We start from the raw sequence: 20460 nt of genomic DNA, 5'->3' as shown, positions 1-20460 counted from the left end.
CATAATCATTTGGGGTAAAAACTGAGTCAACTAACCAACATGCACTCACAAACATGGTTTTACAGAAAGTAACGGTGACCTTTTTGTTTTGGAGGTGGGGTTGGTGGACTGCTTTTCCACTATGTTGGCTAAAAGTCTCAAACTCCAGCTTTCAGGATCTGCTGTAAAAAGCTGTGGTGCAACTGCATTTACTGAAGAGTGTGTACCTTGAACAACATTGAGAGTCTACCTTTGTTCTCCATATGGATCTAGAGCACTCTGCTAACCCTAAATGTCTGGTGGCAGAGCATCTAGAACAATCCACTCACAGCTTTCATCTTCTTTGCAAAAATATTAAAAATGCCAGCCTAGTCCAGCTTGTGTGGCTCAGTGGTTGCACATCGACCCATGCACCAAGAGGTTGCCGGCTCTATTCCCAATCAGGGCACACTCCCAGGTTGTGGGCCTGATCACCAGTTGGGGGCATGCAGGAGGCGGCCAGTCAATGTTCTCTCTCATCAATGTTTTTCTCTCTCTCTCTTTCCCTTCCTCTCTCTCTAAAATCAATAAAAATAATTAATTTTAAAAAATAAAAATAAAAATTACAGCCTATGCTCTCATTCATAGCAAGACATAGGAATTTATCACTAAGAAAACAGACTTGAAAAAAAATGCAGACATTTCTGCTGTATTTGAAAAACATAAATTTAAAAAAAGAAACTTAGTCACATTTACTATTAAAAATCGTATTTGTAATATTCTCTTCCTTTATATGAAGCTGAAATTATATTTCCTTGACTCCGTGTCTTATATGTAAACACAGAATTTAATATATAATAACCATTTTACTGTAAGTTAAGACAAGAGTAGTCAGCACACAAGTAAAAGTTAAATAGGATAACTTGAAGATCTTATTTTTATCTCAAAATGTACCTAATTTCTAAGGACTTTCTATTTCGTTGGACTGAGACTCTGGTTCAGAATAACAATTTCCTACTTTATAATTATACACTTGTGATTGTTTAACAATTTATTTCCACTTACAAATCATGCCCTAGAAAGAAAGATAATGCATAAGGGCTTTTAGCAACTGGAAAGTTATTTGATTGCAACTCTTTTGCAAATATGAATTCCATACTTAACTGTAATCAGCAACCTTTGAAAGCCTCTTTTATGCTTAAAACCAGGCTTTCTAGAGCCTGCGTATGCCATAATTGGGTTTCTGGGGTCTGTAGCTCAGTTCATTTGCCTTCTGTGTTCAGATTCATAAAGGGGGGGGGGGGGGTATTAAAAGCAAAGAGGAAGAGGGAGAAATCACAATATGCAGCAATGTGAACAACTAAATCTTTTCCAAAATGTCCACCAATGTGTGTGCTGTATTGTTGTTTATTTCAGCTGCTGGTAGGGATCATCCAGGCTGCTGAGCTGCCCGCCTTAGACATGGGTGGCACATCTGACCCCTACGTGAAAGTGTTTCTGCTGCCCGATAAAAAGAAGAAATTTGAGACAAAAGTCCATCGAAAGACCCTCAATCCCGTCTTCAATGAGCAATTTACTTTCAAGGTATTGTTTTATGCTTACTATTCATTTTTCCTGATGTTTTAGATAAAAGACTGATCTCATCCTGACACACACTCACCAATGTACACATGACCACTTGTTCAGATTAAAGTGATTCTATTCAGAATATTTTAAATTCTTATTTTCTGCCCAGTGAGGATTCTGCATTGCTTTTAAATTTGGCCAATGTAGGGTTCAGCTTGGCCACCTCGGAATAGAATACAGGCTGGAATATGACTAAGATGTCATGTTCACATCTAAAAAGTGAGGTCAGTTTCTAGTGTGTGCCAATAGGCGTCTTGACATTTTCCCCTCTAGAAAATAAAGTCAAAGAAATAATGAAGTTGTTTCATTAAATTTCAAACTTCCTGAAAATAGGGAAACCCTGTGCAGTCACAGAATAAAGTAAGCTATGTCCATTGTTCATGTGGGGCAAATAGACAGTACTCTTGTTGCAAACTTCTGTGTGTACAGGGGTACCCTGAGCCCTCTAAAACCATTCTTCTTCACTTTTCAATATAAAGGAGGTGAACATATTGTTTTTATGAATTTATAGCATTTTCCCTTTACTCTAGGCTCTTCCCTGGTGTTCTTCATCCTATTGAGACACGTCAGTGGGAAAACAATAACAAAGGGCCATTCTGGTCATATAACAACCCAACAGGAAAACGTGCTCTGCAGGCCTCGGGCATCTCTGCAATCACAAGTTCTAAAGCTCTTGTCTAGAACACATGCATAAAAATAGTTCTTTTATGGATATATTGAACATGTGAAAATTTTAAAAATGCATTATTTAAAACAATACATTTCTGAAAAATGAAATGTTTGTGTCTATGCTAACAGGCTATTCAAAAGCACCTATCAGTCAGCCATAAAGAAAGCAAATGCCTCGTGTTAGCAAACATCCTGCTATGAAAGAAATGGATGACACTGAGGCCATGAGTCACTTTCTAGAACTTTTTTTCCAATGTTATAAAAGAGCAATGTCTTTGTTCGCTTTGAAAATTGAGTTCTTGCCTTGGCCTATTTGACTCTGCAGTTAGAGCATCAGCCCGCGGACCAGAGAAGCCCAGGTTCCGTTCCCGCTAAGGGCACGTACCTCGGTTGCAGTTTGTCCCCGGCCCTGGTTGGGGTCGTGTGGGTGGCAACCAGTTGATGTGTCTCTCTCACATCAATATTTCTCTCTCTCTCTCTTCCCCCCTCTCTCCCTCCCGCTCTATCTGAAGATAAATGCAAAAATGTCCTCAGGTGAGGGGGGAAAAAGAAATTTGAGTTCTTAAAAAAGAAGTCCCTAAAGTAGGTAATCCTGTTAAAAATCTAAAGTTTTCTATGCCTAGGATAGTTTGTTTACAGTAGTAGTTAAAACATTCTGGAAATACTCAGCTTATAAAGAGCATGGCCAATATACCACAAAACACAAAATGAAAATAAAACTAAAAAATATTGCAAGTGATAATTACAATCATTTTGACTATGTATGAATCTTTATTTAGGTCAGCCATGTCTAACCACAATTTAGTAAGCAGATTCTTACATTATTTGAAATAATATTGTGGGGGCTTTGTTTTTCTTATTTCTTTTTTTAAAAATATATTGGTAATAATTTTATTAGCAATTTCTCTGACTTTAAGAAGAATAATTATTGAAATTTGAAAGTCTATAAAATTTATCAGTTTCTATTTTATTTCAAGAATGTCGATCAAATCATAAATCCATCCAAAGTATAATATATTTCCATGCATTTGAGAAATATGCCACTTTGCCCTGGCCAGTTTGGTTCAATGGTTAGAGCGTCAGCCTATGGACCAAAGAGTCATGGGTTCAGTTCTGGTCAAGGGCACATACCTCAGTTGCGATTCAGTCCCTGGCCCTGGTTGGGATCAAGCAGGAGGCAACCAATCAACGTTTCTCTCTGCCCCACCCCCATCTCTATCTGAAGATAAATGGAAAATTATCCTTGGGTGAGAATTAAATATAAAATAAAAAAAGAAATATTTTACTGTTTCTAGAGAATTGGATAGTTTAGACATTATAGATTATGCATCTTGAAATGCCAATAGACGATATGATGTCGAAATAGAAACATAATAGAGTTTAAAGAGGATTGGCTTTAAAAACAAAAAAAGCAGGAGGGGCATGGGAGCAGGGAGGAGGAGGGTCAATGGGAGAAAAGGGGGGGGGGACATCTGCAATACTTGGAACAATAAAAAATAAATAAAATTTTTAAAAATGAGTTCAAATCCACTTAAACTCTACATGTCCTAGACTCCCACCTGAAGGAACTACTGTCATTCAAACAATAAATATTAGGTGCCTACTGTCTGCCAACACTGTGCTAATGCCTTACATATACCCCTTCAACCCCAAACAGCCCTGTGATTTGGGCAGTATTATTATAAAAAGGATGAGGTTTATTCACTTGCTTCAGTCCCTTCAGCTGGAAAGTGGGGACACCCAGGCCCAGCCCTATTTGACCCTAAGCCCAGGTTTTTGACTGATGCTACCTCAGTACAATCTCACACTCACACACACACACACACACACACACACACACACACACACATCTCTAAAAAGATTTCAGAAATAAGATGAAATTTTCAAGAGTTTATCCCTACTCTAAAATTTGTTATTTCTTCCTTTGCAATTCAGTTCTTTGGAAGGTTTTGTTTTTCTTCTAAAATGGAAGAAGTAGCATCCTAGTTCCTAATGGTAATATTTTAATCAAATTCCAAATAAATAAATGACAGAAAAGCAAAACTTTGGAAAAACTAAAATTTTTTATACATATATGGTCAAATATTCTTCCTTCTCATTTCCTCCTTAATATACAGGGCTAACTGAGAAATGTATGCTGGAGCATAAGAACCATTAACACTGATAAAATAATTTAAAAATGTATGAAAATTGATCAAACCTTCAATACAAGTCTAAACAATTTCTTAATCAGATATTTCTATTCAGTTACTGAAGTGTAGCTCACTTGGATTGCACTGCTTTCCCTGAATATTAAAAATGTCACTAATAAATCTCCCAACCATAGCATCTGTCCCAGATATATTTGAACAGCTGGAGAATTCATCAGTTCTTGGCCCTTTGCCACCACTCATCCTAAGAGTGTCATACCTAAGAATGAACTTCAAGATCTATATTATAATGCATCCCTGATATTCAAAACATCAATTTTCTTGTCAATCAGTAAATTATTTTAGGGAGTGGGTGAGGCACCTTGTAAATTTTATTTATATCTTTCCAGACTCCCAGAATAGCGTTTAGTAAGTCATTGCTGCATTAAAATACGGTATCCAGGTGGCTTAGAAGTTATCTACCCCTGAGTAAATTACACCCTGACAATATAACGTAACAACAATAATGAAACAGTCTGCAAAGAAAACTTATTTATGTAGTCAAATTGGCTTGGTGTATCCTTGTATTAATCTTGAAGTGTTTATAGCATGACTAATAGCAAGATCCATTACTAATAACACTAACAGCTTCTAGAACTTTGCGATAAATTACTAAGGGAAGTCCCCATTTTCTCCCAAGTAATTTAAACCATAAGCAGTGAGTCAAATGATTCAATTTGAGAAAACACCGAAAGCATAATTATCTCTCTGATCTGTTTATCCAACATAAATATTAAGATTAAATATTATAAACAAGTAATGTGTTCTAAGCATTTTTGTGACATTTTTATCCTCGTCTTTTTTTATGTAGGTGCCGTACTCGGAACTGGGAGGCAAAACCCTGGTGATGGCTGTGTATGATTTCGACCGTTTCTCCAAGCATGACATCATCGGGGAATTTAAAGTCCCCATGAACACAGTGGATTTTGGTCACGTGACTGAGGAGTGGCGTGATCTGCAAAGTGCCGAGAAAGAAGAGGTAAGGAAAACATTAGCATTTCTAATATGATAAACTGTACTCGTCATTTCTACTCATATCATAACCTACGGAGAGATGCTCTTTACAGAGAGTAATGTGGGCCTCCAGCTGCTGACAGCTGGCAAAATAGGGTCAGGGGACTGCACAACCTCATTAGAAAGTACACAGGTCTTCTGGGTGTTATTTGAAGAAAAAGAGAAAGGTTTGTGTACCAGGTCTATGGACCACTCCCTGAAGAGACACATACACACACACACACACACACACGTCTCCAAAAGCTTATAAAATGCCATACACATACCTACTTCTTTAAAAGGATAGTACAATATCATCCTATTCTGTGTATTTTGCAACAATTGTTCTGTATTCCTACATAGGTTATGTAGCTATTAAATGGAAATAAAAAGGTACTTTTCCCTTAATTATTTCTGTATATCACAGACAGTTCATTGTTTCTCCTGAAGAATATCAGAGCATGATGGGCGAAACATCAAATATAATTCACAAAGGCTGATATTAAATCCATTTTTTTAAATGACTCACATTTTTATAGTAGTCTACACACTGTAGTCTCCCCGTTTGAATAGTTTAACTCGGGGTTTTTCTGTGATTTAAAAAGGGAAGTTCAATATCCTCAGTACATTTAAACTACATAATAATCAATTCTATTTGATTATGCTATGCCTGCCTGGCGCTAGCATTTTTCTGGAGTGTCTCAGTAGACCAATACCAGAAAAGCAAACAACTCTTAGCTTCTCTGAACCCTTAAAGCAACGCCTTTTTGCAGCAATTTTTTTTTTTTTTTTTTTTGGATCCTGACATGAGTTTATAATTACCCAAGGGATTGCCAATAGCCTCTGTCATTTAGGATCCCTTGGATTCCAAAGATGGGATCACTTTGGAGCTACCAGGGAGATTAGAGAATGGCCCAAGCCTTCAGAGGACAGCCACGTCCATCACCGGGGAATCCTCTCAGCCTGAGGTTATGACCAGTATGGGGACTGGCTTATTAGAACAGACTCCTGATTACTGCACAGAAACTGAATTTTATTAGAGCTCTAAAATTATTTGGTTGTACAAAAGGAGTCAAAATTATTGCAATTAAGCTCTGCTTTCTTTTTGGAAAGAAATATATATAACTTAACCAAAGAGGTCAGTCAGACTTGGATTTTGGGATATTGAGATAGATCTAGCCCTACAGTGGACTTTCAAGAACAACCCAAAGATAATACTGTGTTTTAAATTTTATGATTTTCGTAAGTAGTTCTTCCCTGTGAGTAAACTAATATCAATTTTAAACTGAACATCTGTATGAAGAGAAAAATTCAATCATTCAATCACAGTGTTCCTAATTAACAAAGCCGTGAGCTTTCATTGAACTTTCATATTTTATTGAAATGTTTGACTGTAAATTCCTTACAGCTGGGAGGGAGGAACAAAGTGGAACCACATCAAATGTTCAGGAACTAATTGGTTTTTATTAATTGACTGGAATTGGGTTGGCTTGTTGGTTGAGGATTGGATAATGACCTACTTGTGCTTCCCGATGCCCACCTGCCAGAATGCCCGGCTCACCCACTGACCTCCACCGCGTTAACTATCAGGTGACCTGGAATGCCAACATCACACCCCACTGGGTTTCCGAAAAGTTGGTATTTTTGTTTGAGTGAAGGGGATGTATGCCAACAAACACATTTTCTCTTTCAAAAATCTTTGCATATGGGCAGAATTTGAGGCTTGACACTATGCTGACAGGTTTAGTTGGATGCTAGGACCTAGAAAGTTAGGCTGACTGCCCCAAAGAATCACATTTTATTCTCACCCCTTTACTTCCTTCTTTCTCTTTCTTCTACTTTCTTGTTCTTCCATGTCTTATCTCCCTAAGATTTTCATCACTCAACTCATTCAAAAAAGATTCCTTATGTTGCCTGGCCGGTGTGGCTCAGTGGTTGAGTATCGACTTATGTCCCAGGAGGTCGCCAGTTCGATTCCCAGTCAGGGCACAGGCCCAGGTTGTGGGGCCCGATCCTCAATGAGGGACATGCAGGAGGCGGCCAATTGATGTTCTCTCTCACAGATGTTTTTATCTCTCTCTCCCTCTCCCTCCCTCTCTAAAACTCAATTTCAAAAAATTTTTTAAAATAGTTCTTATTCAAATATCTATTATACCTGCTATATCCCTATGACCGTACTAAGGTGTTTACAGAAAATAAACTGGAATGGGTCAACACTGCTATTTTGTGGAGTTTAGTGTGGTCCCCTTGTTCCTCCTCATCCCAGTCTTTGCCTTGCTTGTCGCCAGCTAGACTGGCATCTGGGAAAGCCCTGTCTTTAGAAACACACACTCCTGTCTCAATGGGACCAACTCATCTACCAGCTCAGACACTGGGGCAGCCACTTAAGCTTTCTAAATTTCAGTTGTTTTTCCATCTAGAAAGGACCATAACATGATCTACCCTTTATTTTGCAGATTAAGCAGGCTAGAGAATCAAGTTCCTGTATGGAGTAAGTGCTCAGTAAACCAGGGATTTCCTAGTCTTTCTTCTTGACCAAGTGCACCATTCTTTCTCTTGTTTTGTTTTGTTTTTCCTTTCTTTTTTCTTTGTTGATTTGAGAGAGAGAGGAAGGGAGAAGGAGAGGAAGAGAGAGATCAAAATATCAATTAGAGAGAACATCAATTGGCCACCTCCTGCATGCCCCCCACTGGGGATGGGGTCCACAACCCGGGCATGTGCCCTGACCAGGAATTGAACCCATGACCTCTTGGTGCATGGGTTGATGCTCAACCACTGAGCCACACCGGCTGGGCATTTCTCTTGGTTTTCCTCTCCCTAATCATTCTTCCACTTTTCCTCTATATATCTATACCTACTTCTTTATTCTTTTTCTTGCCATCTTTGTATTTATTGAATGCCTATGTTCTTAATGGGAAATAATTGTACAATCACATCTTTAAACTCTGGAGTTTTTCCTCTTTGCTATCTATTCAGGAATAGTAATGTTTAGTTTTCTGTTGAGTGACTGTTTTCTTATATCATGATTTGGAAAACCTCATGAACTAGATGTCTAGCTTACAAAGTATTCTTGAGTGACTAGAGCCAGGTATAAACTTTCTCATAATAAATGAAGTAAGATTCCAATTACATTTTATATCTGAAGAATTATTCTCCTTGATATGTGCTCTGTCTTTTTATATTACCATTAACTGCAGAAAATCATAGTTGTGTGAATAAATTGAAGTATTAGATTGACTTTAGTTCTCATGATTTTAAAGAAAGTCTTTTTCCATTTTACATGAGCAATTCTGTTCATGACTAGTTTACATCCATCTAACAGTGTTAAATTTTATTTTTAATGTCATAAGGAGTGAAAGATATTAAAGAAAAGGAATAAAAAGAATTCAAATACAGCTTTGGAATCTAGAAACTGAACCCCTAAACATGGTGGTTTTCTCAGGTAGAGACTTAAACAAGTTAAATCCAATGCAATGAGTTTTAACCCTGTGAATTTGATAGAATGTTGCCAGAAAGTTGAAAAATGTAAAAGTCATAAGATAATGAAGCAATTATGTAAGTGAAAGAATTGTATTTTATTTTAATGATCAATTAAATGTGCAAGCAATTTAGGGGGAAAAAAATAGAAAGGAGCTGTATCTGAAAGTTACTAAGCATATGTTTAAAACAGGGGGTTTGGCCCCCGCCAGGGGGCTCAGCTGGTTGGAGCATCATCCCATACACCAAAAAAAGATCGGAGTTTGAATCCCAGTTAGGGCACCACCTAGGTTTCGGGTTTGATCCCTGGTGGGGCACATACCAGCGGCAACCAATTGATGTTTCTCACATCAATGTCTGCCTCTCACATAAATAAATAAATAAAAACCAGGGGGTACTGAAGAAATAAGCAATTCCAGGAAGAGTCCTAACAAGCACACAGCTCACACTGTTAGTTTCTAGCCCCTGGTGAAATCATCTCTGGCGAGGTTTCCATTCTGACTTAGTAACACTTCTCTATAATATAACTAAAGCCACCCTACTGGCTTAGGTTCACTTGCCATTTCATGTTGCTTGATTGACCATTTTCTCTCCTTCCACCTCCCCACCTCCCATCAGATGACCATGGAATCTGAACTTACAGATAGCAGTACCTTTCTCTTCCTTCTGTTTCCCTAAAACAAATGTATATCCTCTTAGTTTTGAGAGACAGGGACCTAAAAAAATTAATTTCCCCCTTCCTAATATAGGACCTCAAAATTCATCCTTTATAATCTATAATATATAATTCCCCCTTTGTGCCACCCTCAAATCAAACCTGAAACCAACTTTCAGATTTTTAGAATAATCCATTCGTGTACTATGTTCACTTAATTCCTTCAAATGTTGCAATCAGTAGCTATTCCTCCATGTTCTTTATTTGTACATTTTATTTATAATCATTTTAGAAATTGTCTCAGTCCTGCACCCCAGAGTTAAGTACCTCTTCAAATCATTTAATATTTCGTTCCTATTGTTTATTCCCCTGCCCTCCAGTACCACTTATCTTAGTATTTTTATTTTAGTATTTTGTTTGGGGGGGGGGTTAGTATTTTGTTTCTATTTTTATCCCCATGCTTTCCAGTAATACTTATTTCAAAAATACAGCATAAGAGATAGATACCACCAGAATGCAACATTTTAAAAATTTTCTGAGCAAGTTCATCTCATAACCGGAGTAGTACTCTGTTGTCTCCATGAGAGAATATGTCTATCACTTCTGTTTTGTGTACAATTCATTCAAGACTTATTTTTAAATGAGATTCTGTGATCCAGTGCAAATGGCAAAAAAAAAATTGATTGCTGAATTAAAACAAGTTGGGACATAATTTAATTAATATCCAAGCAGAAGGGAAGAGAAACTACTTTAGTACCTTAATAGAAAATCAATTTTGCAAGAAAATTTCACATTTTGAAGCTTAATTAGAAAAACATTTACTTCACAGAAAAGCATTTGGAGAACACATATTCGGTCAAATGGCAAAAGTTTTTTAGCTTCCAATGATCAATTACTTGATACTTCTTTAGAATGAGTTACACTCCTTATTCCTTACAGCATCTTTTTTGTCCAAGGATCATGAAAGACCTGATGTTATATCTGAGTATACTCAGTAGTCAGATGGGAACTCACACCCCCAAGAATCTGCATGCAATATATCAGTACCCCGAATGGAAATCCTTATAAAAGGTTAAATGCTGGAATGTGAAACATGGATGCCAGTAAGAACCCTCCTTGTCATTCACAATCTATCTCATTGGAGAAATGCCCCGACGACACTGATTTTGATCCACAGCATTCCAGGAAGGCTCCCTCCTGGCAGGGACCCTTGTCTATTGTTTGTCCCTGAAACCAAGTGTGATCCAGAGGCAAGCACACAATAGGCATGCAAAAATATTTTCAAATGAATTCATGGGGAGAGTTTATTATTACCCTGGGAGAGATGTTTCAAAACTTCTTTTTTAAAGTTCATGTTAATAACAGCAATTGGGCTGTTTACAAATGAAGTCTAAAATTTTCTGAAAGCCTGTCAGCAAAAATATCTTAGCACCAAATAGTGAAAATAGTTTAGTACCTTTTTGGGTTTTTTGTCTATTTCTTTCAAAAGAGAGGCAATATAATGCTTAGCAAAATCATTGTTATTGTTTTTGTTGACGGTCATGAAAATGATAGTTTTTCTCTCATATATTTTTTTTTTATTACTCATTATCTCCTCTCTGTAACCTTTCTTTCGCAATCGTTCCATGATGCACAGAGAGCTTGGGGCTTAGCTTAATTTAACTTTTAGTTAAAGTTAAGATTTAGTTAAAGCTCTGATGTAAGTCTCTGCTTGCCTCATGGAAGTATACCCAGAGGGAAATGAGAATCAGTTAGAAGGAAATGTCAAAGAATCCGAACAAAACCTAACTTTATTATACCTAGTCAGATTTATACTCCAGTAGAAGGACATAGAATATTGACTTGTTTTAAAATATATTAAGACCATGACATATTTTAGTGTACTTAATATCTATATGTCCACTTTGCAGAACTGGAACATAATTTTTCTTTCAACTATTACGGAAGTTGCATTTGATTTTTTTTGAGATGTCTTTGGCCTTAACTGTAGTTCACTTCATTCTGAGTATTTGATTAGAATTTCAATAATCATAACTATTGTTATGCATAAGAAGTATTGTCTGCTTCGTGGCGTGGTTTCTAAGAACATCATAGGAAAAAAATAACTTAAAATATCCCTCTAGTGTGTGGGGCTGTAATTTGATGGTCTTTCTAGTTAAAAAGACTTTAAAGGCACAAATAGATGAAGCCAAATTCTTACATCACTGAGTTTTCTAAATGAAAATTTGATATCATTTTATTTTTTATTGTGAATTTCCTACAAAGTAATACCAACTTACACTCTAAAGAATTAAGTGAGAGGAGGGACCCTGGGCATTTTCAAAATGCCCTTTGACCAACTTCAATGGCAGTGTGCCCCAGCGTCAACCTCACCCTGGGCAACACCCTGCCCTCCGGAGCCTGGGCCACGCAAAGGCCTGTGTTCAGCCCGGCTTCATTTTCATTTACGTTTACCTTAGCTTCTCCATTTAAGCTATAACCACAAATAAAAGTTACCATTTCCTGAGAGTCTACTGTGTGCCGGCAAAAGTAATTCTTACGGCATTCTTTAAAACTGACATGATTAGACCTACTTGACAGAATGAGTAAACAGACCTGAAGCCCAGGAAAGTTTCAGTCATTTGTCCAAGTTCATACCACCATCACCAGAGCTAAAATTCCAGTACAGGTTCAAAGCCCACACTGTTTCATCATACCGTCTTCTTTGAACAGACTTTCTCAGTCTTTTCAGCCACAAAAAAAAAAACTAATGCAATCTCGTTTTTGGCTTTTTGTTGTTTTTTTGGTTGGGGGTGGGAATCTTACTTAACATTTGGTCAGTTAGCGTTGACATCTTGCAACTGGTAAACGTTTACAAATATATTTTCCCTTTCAAATATTATAATACATTGCAAATATATGCAACATAGCAAAAAAAAAAAAATAGTACTAGCTATGCTTTTTCTTCTTAATAATATTTTCATAAATACTCAGCATGAATTTCTGCCCGGGATACAAAGCCCTAAAATTCAAAGGTACTCATTAACATAAACATGTTATTATTCATTCATGAGTGCTGAGGAATTTAATAAAGGCAGAGGGATTTTGCTTTCCATTTTATAAAAAAAACTTTATTAAGTAGAATATAAATTTCCATCCATTCATTCAAAACATATATTGAATTCTGTGAAACTAGCACTATCAAGTATATAAAATGGAAGATTAGGATTCACACATGGAAAACGGTCAGTCATGGGAGCAAAATTGTATAATGCAAAACATTGTATTTGAAACAGGTTTGTCTGATGCCAGATGAATTCCTGTTTTATGGGTGGGGCTGGGGGTGTCGGGGAAAATCCACCGTCTCCCTACCATTTAATAGTTTCAGGAGTACTTTTCCTCTCACTGTTGGGCCAGGGATGGTCTTAGTATCTGTCTTCCACCCACTCCCACCCACCCTTTCCAGATTTCAAGCACCCGAAGGCAAAATGGAATGGCACCTAAGCTTTTGCGAAAGCTGATGGGGAAATCCTGTCAATCTGCGTCAAACCAAACCACTCCTGGCTCTTGTGTCTCCTGCTGGCTTTGCCTCCTCTCTTCTTTAGGCTTCGGAAGGGGTACTCGGGAACAAATAAGCCCATCAGCTCACTTGTTTGCTCTACTTTAAATCTCCCCCAAGTTGCTAATAACGGGCAATTATTTTCTCGCTGAGATGGACCACAGCAGGGCTGCGAGCCTGGGACGATTGTCAGGGTGCTCACTGGGTGTCCCCTGGGCTCCGGGAGCTGGCAGACTTCCAGCCTGGAAAACACAGGAGGGCCCTGGGCACGGGGATCCCAGAGCACAGCAGATCCAGCCTGGGGGAGACCATCCACTTACACCTCTAACGTGGCTAGAAGACAAAGTTCTTACAGATGGTGGGTTTCATCCCACAATGAGCCTCTGCTTTCAACATCCTTTCTGAAAGGACTTCTAACTCAGTATTTTCCTTTTCGTGTGAAACTAATTAGTTTTCATGCAACAACAATTTATGGGCTTTGGATGACACTCGAGTGTCGAGACGAGCATTTGTGAGTGAAGCGAAAGGCCCCATAGACAATTCTATAAGAAGGGGAAAAACTTTTTTTTTTAATAACTTCTAGTCAAGTTTTCTCATTCTCAAAGCTACAACACACTCTGAAAAGTTGTGGGAGGTTGTTATTTACCAAAGCTAACCAACTGCCCTTCAGTTTAAGATGTTATTTCTACATGAATAAATCAATATTCTGGAAGGTCCTTCCCTGAATTGTCGTGTTCTGCTAGTATTTACAGAGGAGGGTTGGGGGAAACGCCTTTCAGGAACCAGCACAGTGTCAGGAATAGTTTCTTCTTAATTATATCTCAGTATCAAAAAATAAATAGAGAGAGCGAGATTAGAATATTAAAATAGGTCAAGAGCCTGGAGTTTTTGTTTATATTTTAGACCATATCTTTGGATAGCCTAGGTCATAAAGAGGGAATGCAGACAGGCTGAAATGCTTGCTCGATATAAAAATTCACATCAATGTTTAACTTAGAATCTGAGGAAAGAAGTATGCTTCTTTTGGGGGTCATTGATTTTCCAAGCACTGTCATCCTGACACTTTGTTTATACTGAAGCTGTGTTTGAAAATGACAAAGGCGATGGAAACCGAGTGTCACAGGAGTGCCTAATTTCAGGGGGAAATGCCACTTTTGTTTCTTTTTGGTAGACAACTTTCAAAGCTCGGTTACCTAGAAAAAATCAAGTCGAGCACAAACTTGCCTTTAACCTTGTTTGAATTCATGTCTGTTGAGTACACATTTGGGTGAGGCAGACACTGTGCTCAGTGAGGTACCCCATGTACTCCTCACAGTAACACTTCAGGGCATGTACCATTATTATTCCATATTTATAGACAAAGAAACTAAAACTCAGAGAAGATGGAAATAACCCGAGGCCACCCAACTAATGGGAGGGCTGAAACTCCGACTTTGGTCTGACTCCAAAGACACACCCATCACTCCAGATTCCTCTAAAAAAGAGCGTGCAGGGCCTGTGCTGGGAAGGGCGTCTCAGTCTTCAAACAAACACATACTTTGCACACACCCTACGGTTTGTTTCCCTTACTCCCCATCCTTCCAACTCCAAAGACACCACCACACTGTGCAAAGGGGGGACTACGACAGCCTGTGAAAATTTGATACCTCTCCCTATACCCAAGATATATCTGTGAAAAATCCCAAATCAGATTCACATGTTTGTTTCCAGTCCTCTCTATCCCCATCCTCTGATTTGTCCCATTCATTATACTGGAAGTTCCTGGAAGGAAGAAATAATTGTTTGCCCCTCTACCATCACCTTTTCTGATGTCAGTATGGTGGTGAACACGAGGAAACCATCCTACCTTGCTGTTATATCTAAAACCCCAAAGATCCATGAAACATTTTAAGGTTCTCCAGACAGCATTTAATTAGGTATACTTGAACATAGAGTAATTTCTTTACAAAACAAAGTATCTTTGTTTGCTTAGAGTTTTCCAAGCACCTGTGTTTCATAAAACAATAGAGGAAGCTCTTTATTAGCACCCTTTAGGAAAGATAAGATATTAAGTTCTGCAGAATTGTCCAAATTGTTTCATTACTAAATCATTTTGAGAGAATAAATCTGCCAAAATAGATGGTTCCCTTATAAAGTACTACAATATGAAATATGGCAATGACCACAATCCTAGACTCCACTCCAAACCCGACCTCTTACAAGAGAAAGGAGAGAAAAGGCATGAGCTACATCTAACAAAACCAGGTGATAACACAAACACAGGTCATCTGATCCTCAACTTATTCTTTCTTCAAATTCGAAATACTTAATATTTTGAAAAAAATTGTAGCATTCCTGCCTGGTGATTTTTTAATTTCAGCTTAGCCAAATTTGTAAACACTTTTTATGTCAGGTCTGAGTTTTAGCAGAATAACTAGCCCTTATTAAATGAGCATGACTTTCAGAGCCTTGGATCGGTGGGTGCTATACCAGGTTTCCTGCACTGGCAGCATCTCTACCAAATGATTTCTAGAGGCCCTCATTCTCACCAGGATCCCCACAAAGCCAACCTCTTCCACCTGCTGGTTAGGTTCCCTCTTCAAAAATTTCCTAATTTTGTCATTCTAATTGTTGGTCAATTCCCTTGGGAAAAAAAGCAATTGATAAATTTAATTCAAATCTGAAATAATTAAACACACTAGCTCAATTAAATCTCACAAACTGTGTTATAGATGTCACTAAGTCAAATTTGCAAATGAAGCAACTGAGGTGCACAAGGGGCTAAGTCTGAAATTATGTACCTAGGAAGCAATGACCAGACATTTAAATCAGTGGTTTGCCTCATTCCAAAGTCCATGTTAATTATTTATTTAATATTTAAATTTCTTTTCAGCAGGGACTTGACATCAAATACCTAGCTGTGGGAGTTAGAAATTGTTCAAGAAAAAAAGTCTAGGAGAACCTGGTGATTTACTTATGAGAGGAATGTAGTCTGTGACTATGGTGGTCTTTTAAAAATGGATTCAGGATTTTCCCTGAAGAAGTAATCAGGATCAGGAAGATGTCTGTTTAAATAGCATCATGCAGTCTGAATTCTTGTTCTTCCTCTGTTGGTGAGGTGGAGGGAAGGAAGTTGTGCATCCCAGTGACCGTTACTCTCTAGACAGCAGTGCCGAATCCGAACACAGAAAAGAAGTGGACATAGCTGAATTTTTACCAGTTGTGCTGTCTGGGGACATCTGGTTGGAGTTTGAGATAAGTATTTACCAGGATGTGTACGAGTCACCAGTGGATGATTTCATGGAAAAACCCAGAACACAACAGCAAGGATGGAACCTTCTTTTAGATCGCCATGTTCAGCATATAATCAATTCAGTGCCCTGACCTAGCACTTAGGTAACTGGGGGCAAAAAACCAGCTCCTCCTGTGTCATTTCTCCAGGAGGATAATGTTTTCAGCACCATGTGATGTCCTCTAGGTGGAGCACAGGGCCACTTGTCGGGCCATTAGTTGGAGTGCCAGGGTGGAAGGTGGAAGCAGAGTTGGGAGCAAACAGGAGAGTGTAGTGACTGCTGCGGGGTGACAGGCCATTTCCCACTGTCCCTCCTTTCTCAGTGCATCATCCCCACCAAGGTCCTCTAAGAAAATTCATCAGAATGCCGCCTTTCCAGATAAAATCACATGCATTTGACTTCAGAACGGAGTATGGAAATGACTCATTTCCTCAATGCAAGTGCTGGTATACCTAAACAAAAATTTGGAAGCGGTAAGCTAAAATCTCCCAAAAAATTTTAAAGCACCAGTTATTCAAACATATTCTGAGATTGTAAAAAATTAAGGACTAATATATCCCCACATGGAAACTACTAACTGACATCATTTTCTATGCCTCGTCCTTTTTATTAAAAAACTGAGATCACTTTCTTTCATCTTTAAGGCTCAATCTGTTTGGATTATCTTTTATGTTCCATTTATTTCAAGTTTCATTCATTCATATTTATCCCTCCAAATGTAGATCATTAATCAAGTGATAAATTTAAGATTTACATAATCTGGCCCTGCACGGTTTGACTCAGCAGTTAGAGAGCCCACGGACCTGCAGATCTCGGATTCTATTGCGGGTGCTGTGGTTGCAGTTTCATCCCCGGCCCTGGTCTGGGCCATGCAGAAGGCAACCAATCAATGTGTCTCTCTCACATCAATTTCTTCTCTCTCCCCCCCCCCCCCGCCCCACCCTCTCACTCTATCTGAAGATAAATGGAAAAATATCCTCAGGTGAGGATTTAAAAAAAAAGATTTACATGATCTCTGTTCTTATGAGTATAACAGTGAGTACTGCTAACAATGCCTCCCATTTTCATGACACTTTCATGTGCTCTGGAGGCCCTTGGCTTCTAAACCAACTTCCCTCTGCCCTCAAGTCTCAGGGCTGTGGCCTCTATGGTAATTGCCAATCTGATTTGGGTTCTCATAATAGAAAAACCAGAATCTCTTTCTCTGAATGAGAAAACTGAGTAATGAATTTCATTAATTGGGGGCAAAAATATCCATTTGAGTCAGCTTAGAATGACCTTCTGAAGCCACTGAGGTCCAAACAAAGAGAAAGGCGTTCAAATTGAGCAGGGAAACCAAAGATGACCTTCCTGTCAGTGTTAAACACTGAAACAGATATCTAAAAGAGCTGCTCTCTCCAGAGGGCTTTTAAAAATAAGAATTGGGGCATGAATTTGTAGTCCTGCTTCAAGGTAAAGGAACACACAAGGTGATCTCTCGTGGGATCTAGCAGCCCTGTGATTCATCAAAGGTGTTTAAAAAGCAAAGCCATGAAAAAAAAGAGCTGTATAATCAATCAAAATCAAGGCTTACATGTACTTTCTCATTTTTTTAACTCTAATCTCTCCCCACATTTTCATAGGACCTATCACAGTAGGATATACCCTCTACAATTACTTTGACAAACAACGATATCAGAACTTTGGTTTTAGTCTCTTTCAAAGTAATCAATTTTTGACAGTGAAAAATAGCAGAAACTGATTCCTAAAGCTGTAGCCTACAGTGATAGATTTAGGGAGCTGATTTAGCTGAGGGGGTTTCCAGACGTCAGCCCCTGGCCAACTTTCTTGAGCAAGTGCCCACAGGCAGAAAACTTGCAGTGGGAAGTTAGATACATGTAATAAAACAAGTCCTATCACATTGACTTTTCTACCAGGTACCTTGTAAAAAAGATACCAGCTTTAAAAGCAAAATCTTTTTTTTTTTTTTTTTTTTTTTTTTTTTTAATGAGGGTTACACACAGCAAAAGCATTCTATCCAGAGATGTAAAATAATTTCACATTGTGAAGCATGGATTCTTGCAAACAGAAGCACTAACAAACTGAGCCCCTGGCCTTCACATCCAAACCAGATATTCATATTCACAGATGCCTACTTGCTCTAACTTATATTTTCACACATTAACATGGGCTCCATGTTCAACAATAAGAAAATGATTACTTATATTACCACTTAGGGGACTATTAGACAGACACTAGACATAACTATATGGAAAATGCTTTCATATGTTACACAGAAAAAAGCAAAATATAATATTTTAAATACATACATGTTTTGTTGTAGATTTTTAAATATCTGCATATGGATACAGATAACTTGTGGATCTATGAAAATTAGAATACTTTCTTAGGATGCTAAGATATTTTGGGTCCCATTTTTAACACACATATATATAAATACACACATGTACACATTTGACATCACAAATGACCACTTTTTCAGAATTCAGCCCAGGATTTTCTGGTTTCAGAATAGGTTTGCTACCATAAGTTATACAAGCTCCTGCTCATCCGCCAGCTATAGTTCACATATACTGAATGGGTTTCCATTTTAACTTATATTCGGCTGATGAGTTTTTCTTTGCCTTTTTCCAGAATAGTTTGCCCTAGCAATTTCCCCATACATTATTCCAGAAGACTATTTAGTAGTTTCCTTTAAGAAATTAGAAAATAGGAAGGTCAAAATAGATTAACATTAAAAATAAATAAATAAATAAGACCTAGCACAGCCCTGTAGGGCTTCGGTGGTATTTGAGGTGTGTTATTGACATCACTGGGAAAGTGAGAAACTGGGTGGACTAAGAAAAACTGCATAGCTGAAATAAAGCCTTAACTAGCAAAGGGAAGTGTTTGTGGTGAATCTGTTTATGCCTTCCAAAGGAATAGGGCAATATAAAAAGATAAAGACATATACCTCGGATTAACGCCGTGAAAATGTATTGTTGAAAGGTTTTCAATGCCTTTGAGATACCAGCACACAATCATATTGATCCAAACACTTCCTTGAAGCATGGATATTAAAACACTTGCATTTTAAATGCCAACTCAGTTCTGTTATGAGCAGCCATTGAATTCCTGTGCACTTTTCCTGGCCACCATGGGAAACTCTGATGTTTGGCAGCTTTATTCCACTGAAATAAAACCTAATAACCTTTGGATGTTCTGCTGTAATATTTGAATCCCACTTACGTGAACATCTTTCCAGGGGGATCACAAGGCTTTGGGGAGACCAGGCCATCCATTCATTTGTACAAGAACTTTGGCCTATTCTGTCAGCCACGCAGACGAGTTCATGGCTGACTTACCAGGCGCTCAGGGACTGAGACTTCACAGTATTTCCTGTGTCACTTTCTAAACCACAGTTCCATTGCGTGACAGAGTATTCCTACTTGGTGGGGGAAACGCTAGGTTATGGCTGCAAAGAAAAAAAGCATATTACTTCCTCCTTGGTAGATGTGGAAAAACAAACTATCAGATACTGAACATGAAAAATAAATACTGTTATGTACTTAATTTCATACCAAAAAAATAGAAATTATTTATGAGCCTGCTAATTGCCTTTTCAGTGCCAAGTTCAGGTCTATGCCAGCTTTGATTAATTAAAAAACATGTATACAAAATCATTTTCCTGAGAGTTACAGTTTATGAAAAGCAGAAAAAGGGTTGCCCGTGTTATATAAGGCCTATGAGGCCCTTTTTTTTTTTTTTTTTTTACTAATATTTTTTCTGTATTGATTTTAGAGAGGAAAGGAGAGGGAGCGATAGAAACATCGATGAGAGAGAACATCGATTGGCCGCCTCCTGTATGCCCCCCACTGGGAACCGAGCCCACAACCTGGGCATATGCCCTGACCGGGAATCAAACCCGGCACCTTCTGGTGCTCGGTCCACGCTCAACCACTGAGCCACACCGCGGGTCTTGAGGCCCTCTCTTCACACCGATTTGCTGTGGTTGCAGAGCGCGCTGATGGAACCAGGAGGCCTCTGCAGCCAGCTAGGCCGACTCGGGCTGCCTGTCATTCAGGGTCTGTGCAAACCTGGAGA

At 38.4% G+C, this 20460-nt stretch overlaps 1 protein-coding gene across 2 annotated transcripts in view; it reads left to right on the top strand.

Moving 5' to 3' along the window:
* The window catches only part of SYT1 (synaptotagmin 1), a 432690-nt gene that overhangs the window by 300877 nt on the left and 111353 nt on the right, over positions 1–20460 (top strand). For both annotated transcript variants that reach the window (XM_036252912.1, XM_036252913.1), the window contains exons 6-7: positions 1375–1542; positions 5254–5421. In XM_036252912.1, the coding sequence (XP_036108805.1) occupies positions 1375–1542; positions 5254–5421 (336 nt within the window). The remainder of the gene's footprint in view (positions 1–1374; positions 1543–5253; positions 5422–20460) is intronic.

The sequence above is a fragment of the Molossus molossus genome, unplaced genomic scaffold, assembly GCF_014108415.1.
Source record: "Molossus molossus isolate mMolMol1 unplaced genomic scaffold, mMolMol1.p scaffold_m16_p_10, whole genome shotgun sequence".
Classification (NCBI taxonomy): domain Eukaryota; kingdom Metazoa; phylum Chordata; class Mammalia; order Chiroptera; family Molossidae; genus Molossus; species Molossus molossus.
Note: the sequence above shows the minus strand (reverse complement) of the source record. Positions and strands in the feature narration are given on the sequence as shown.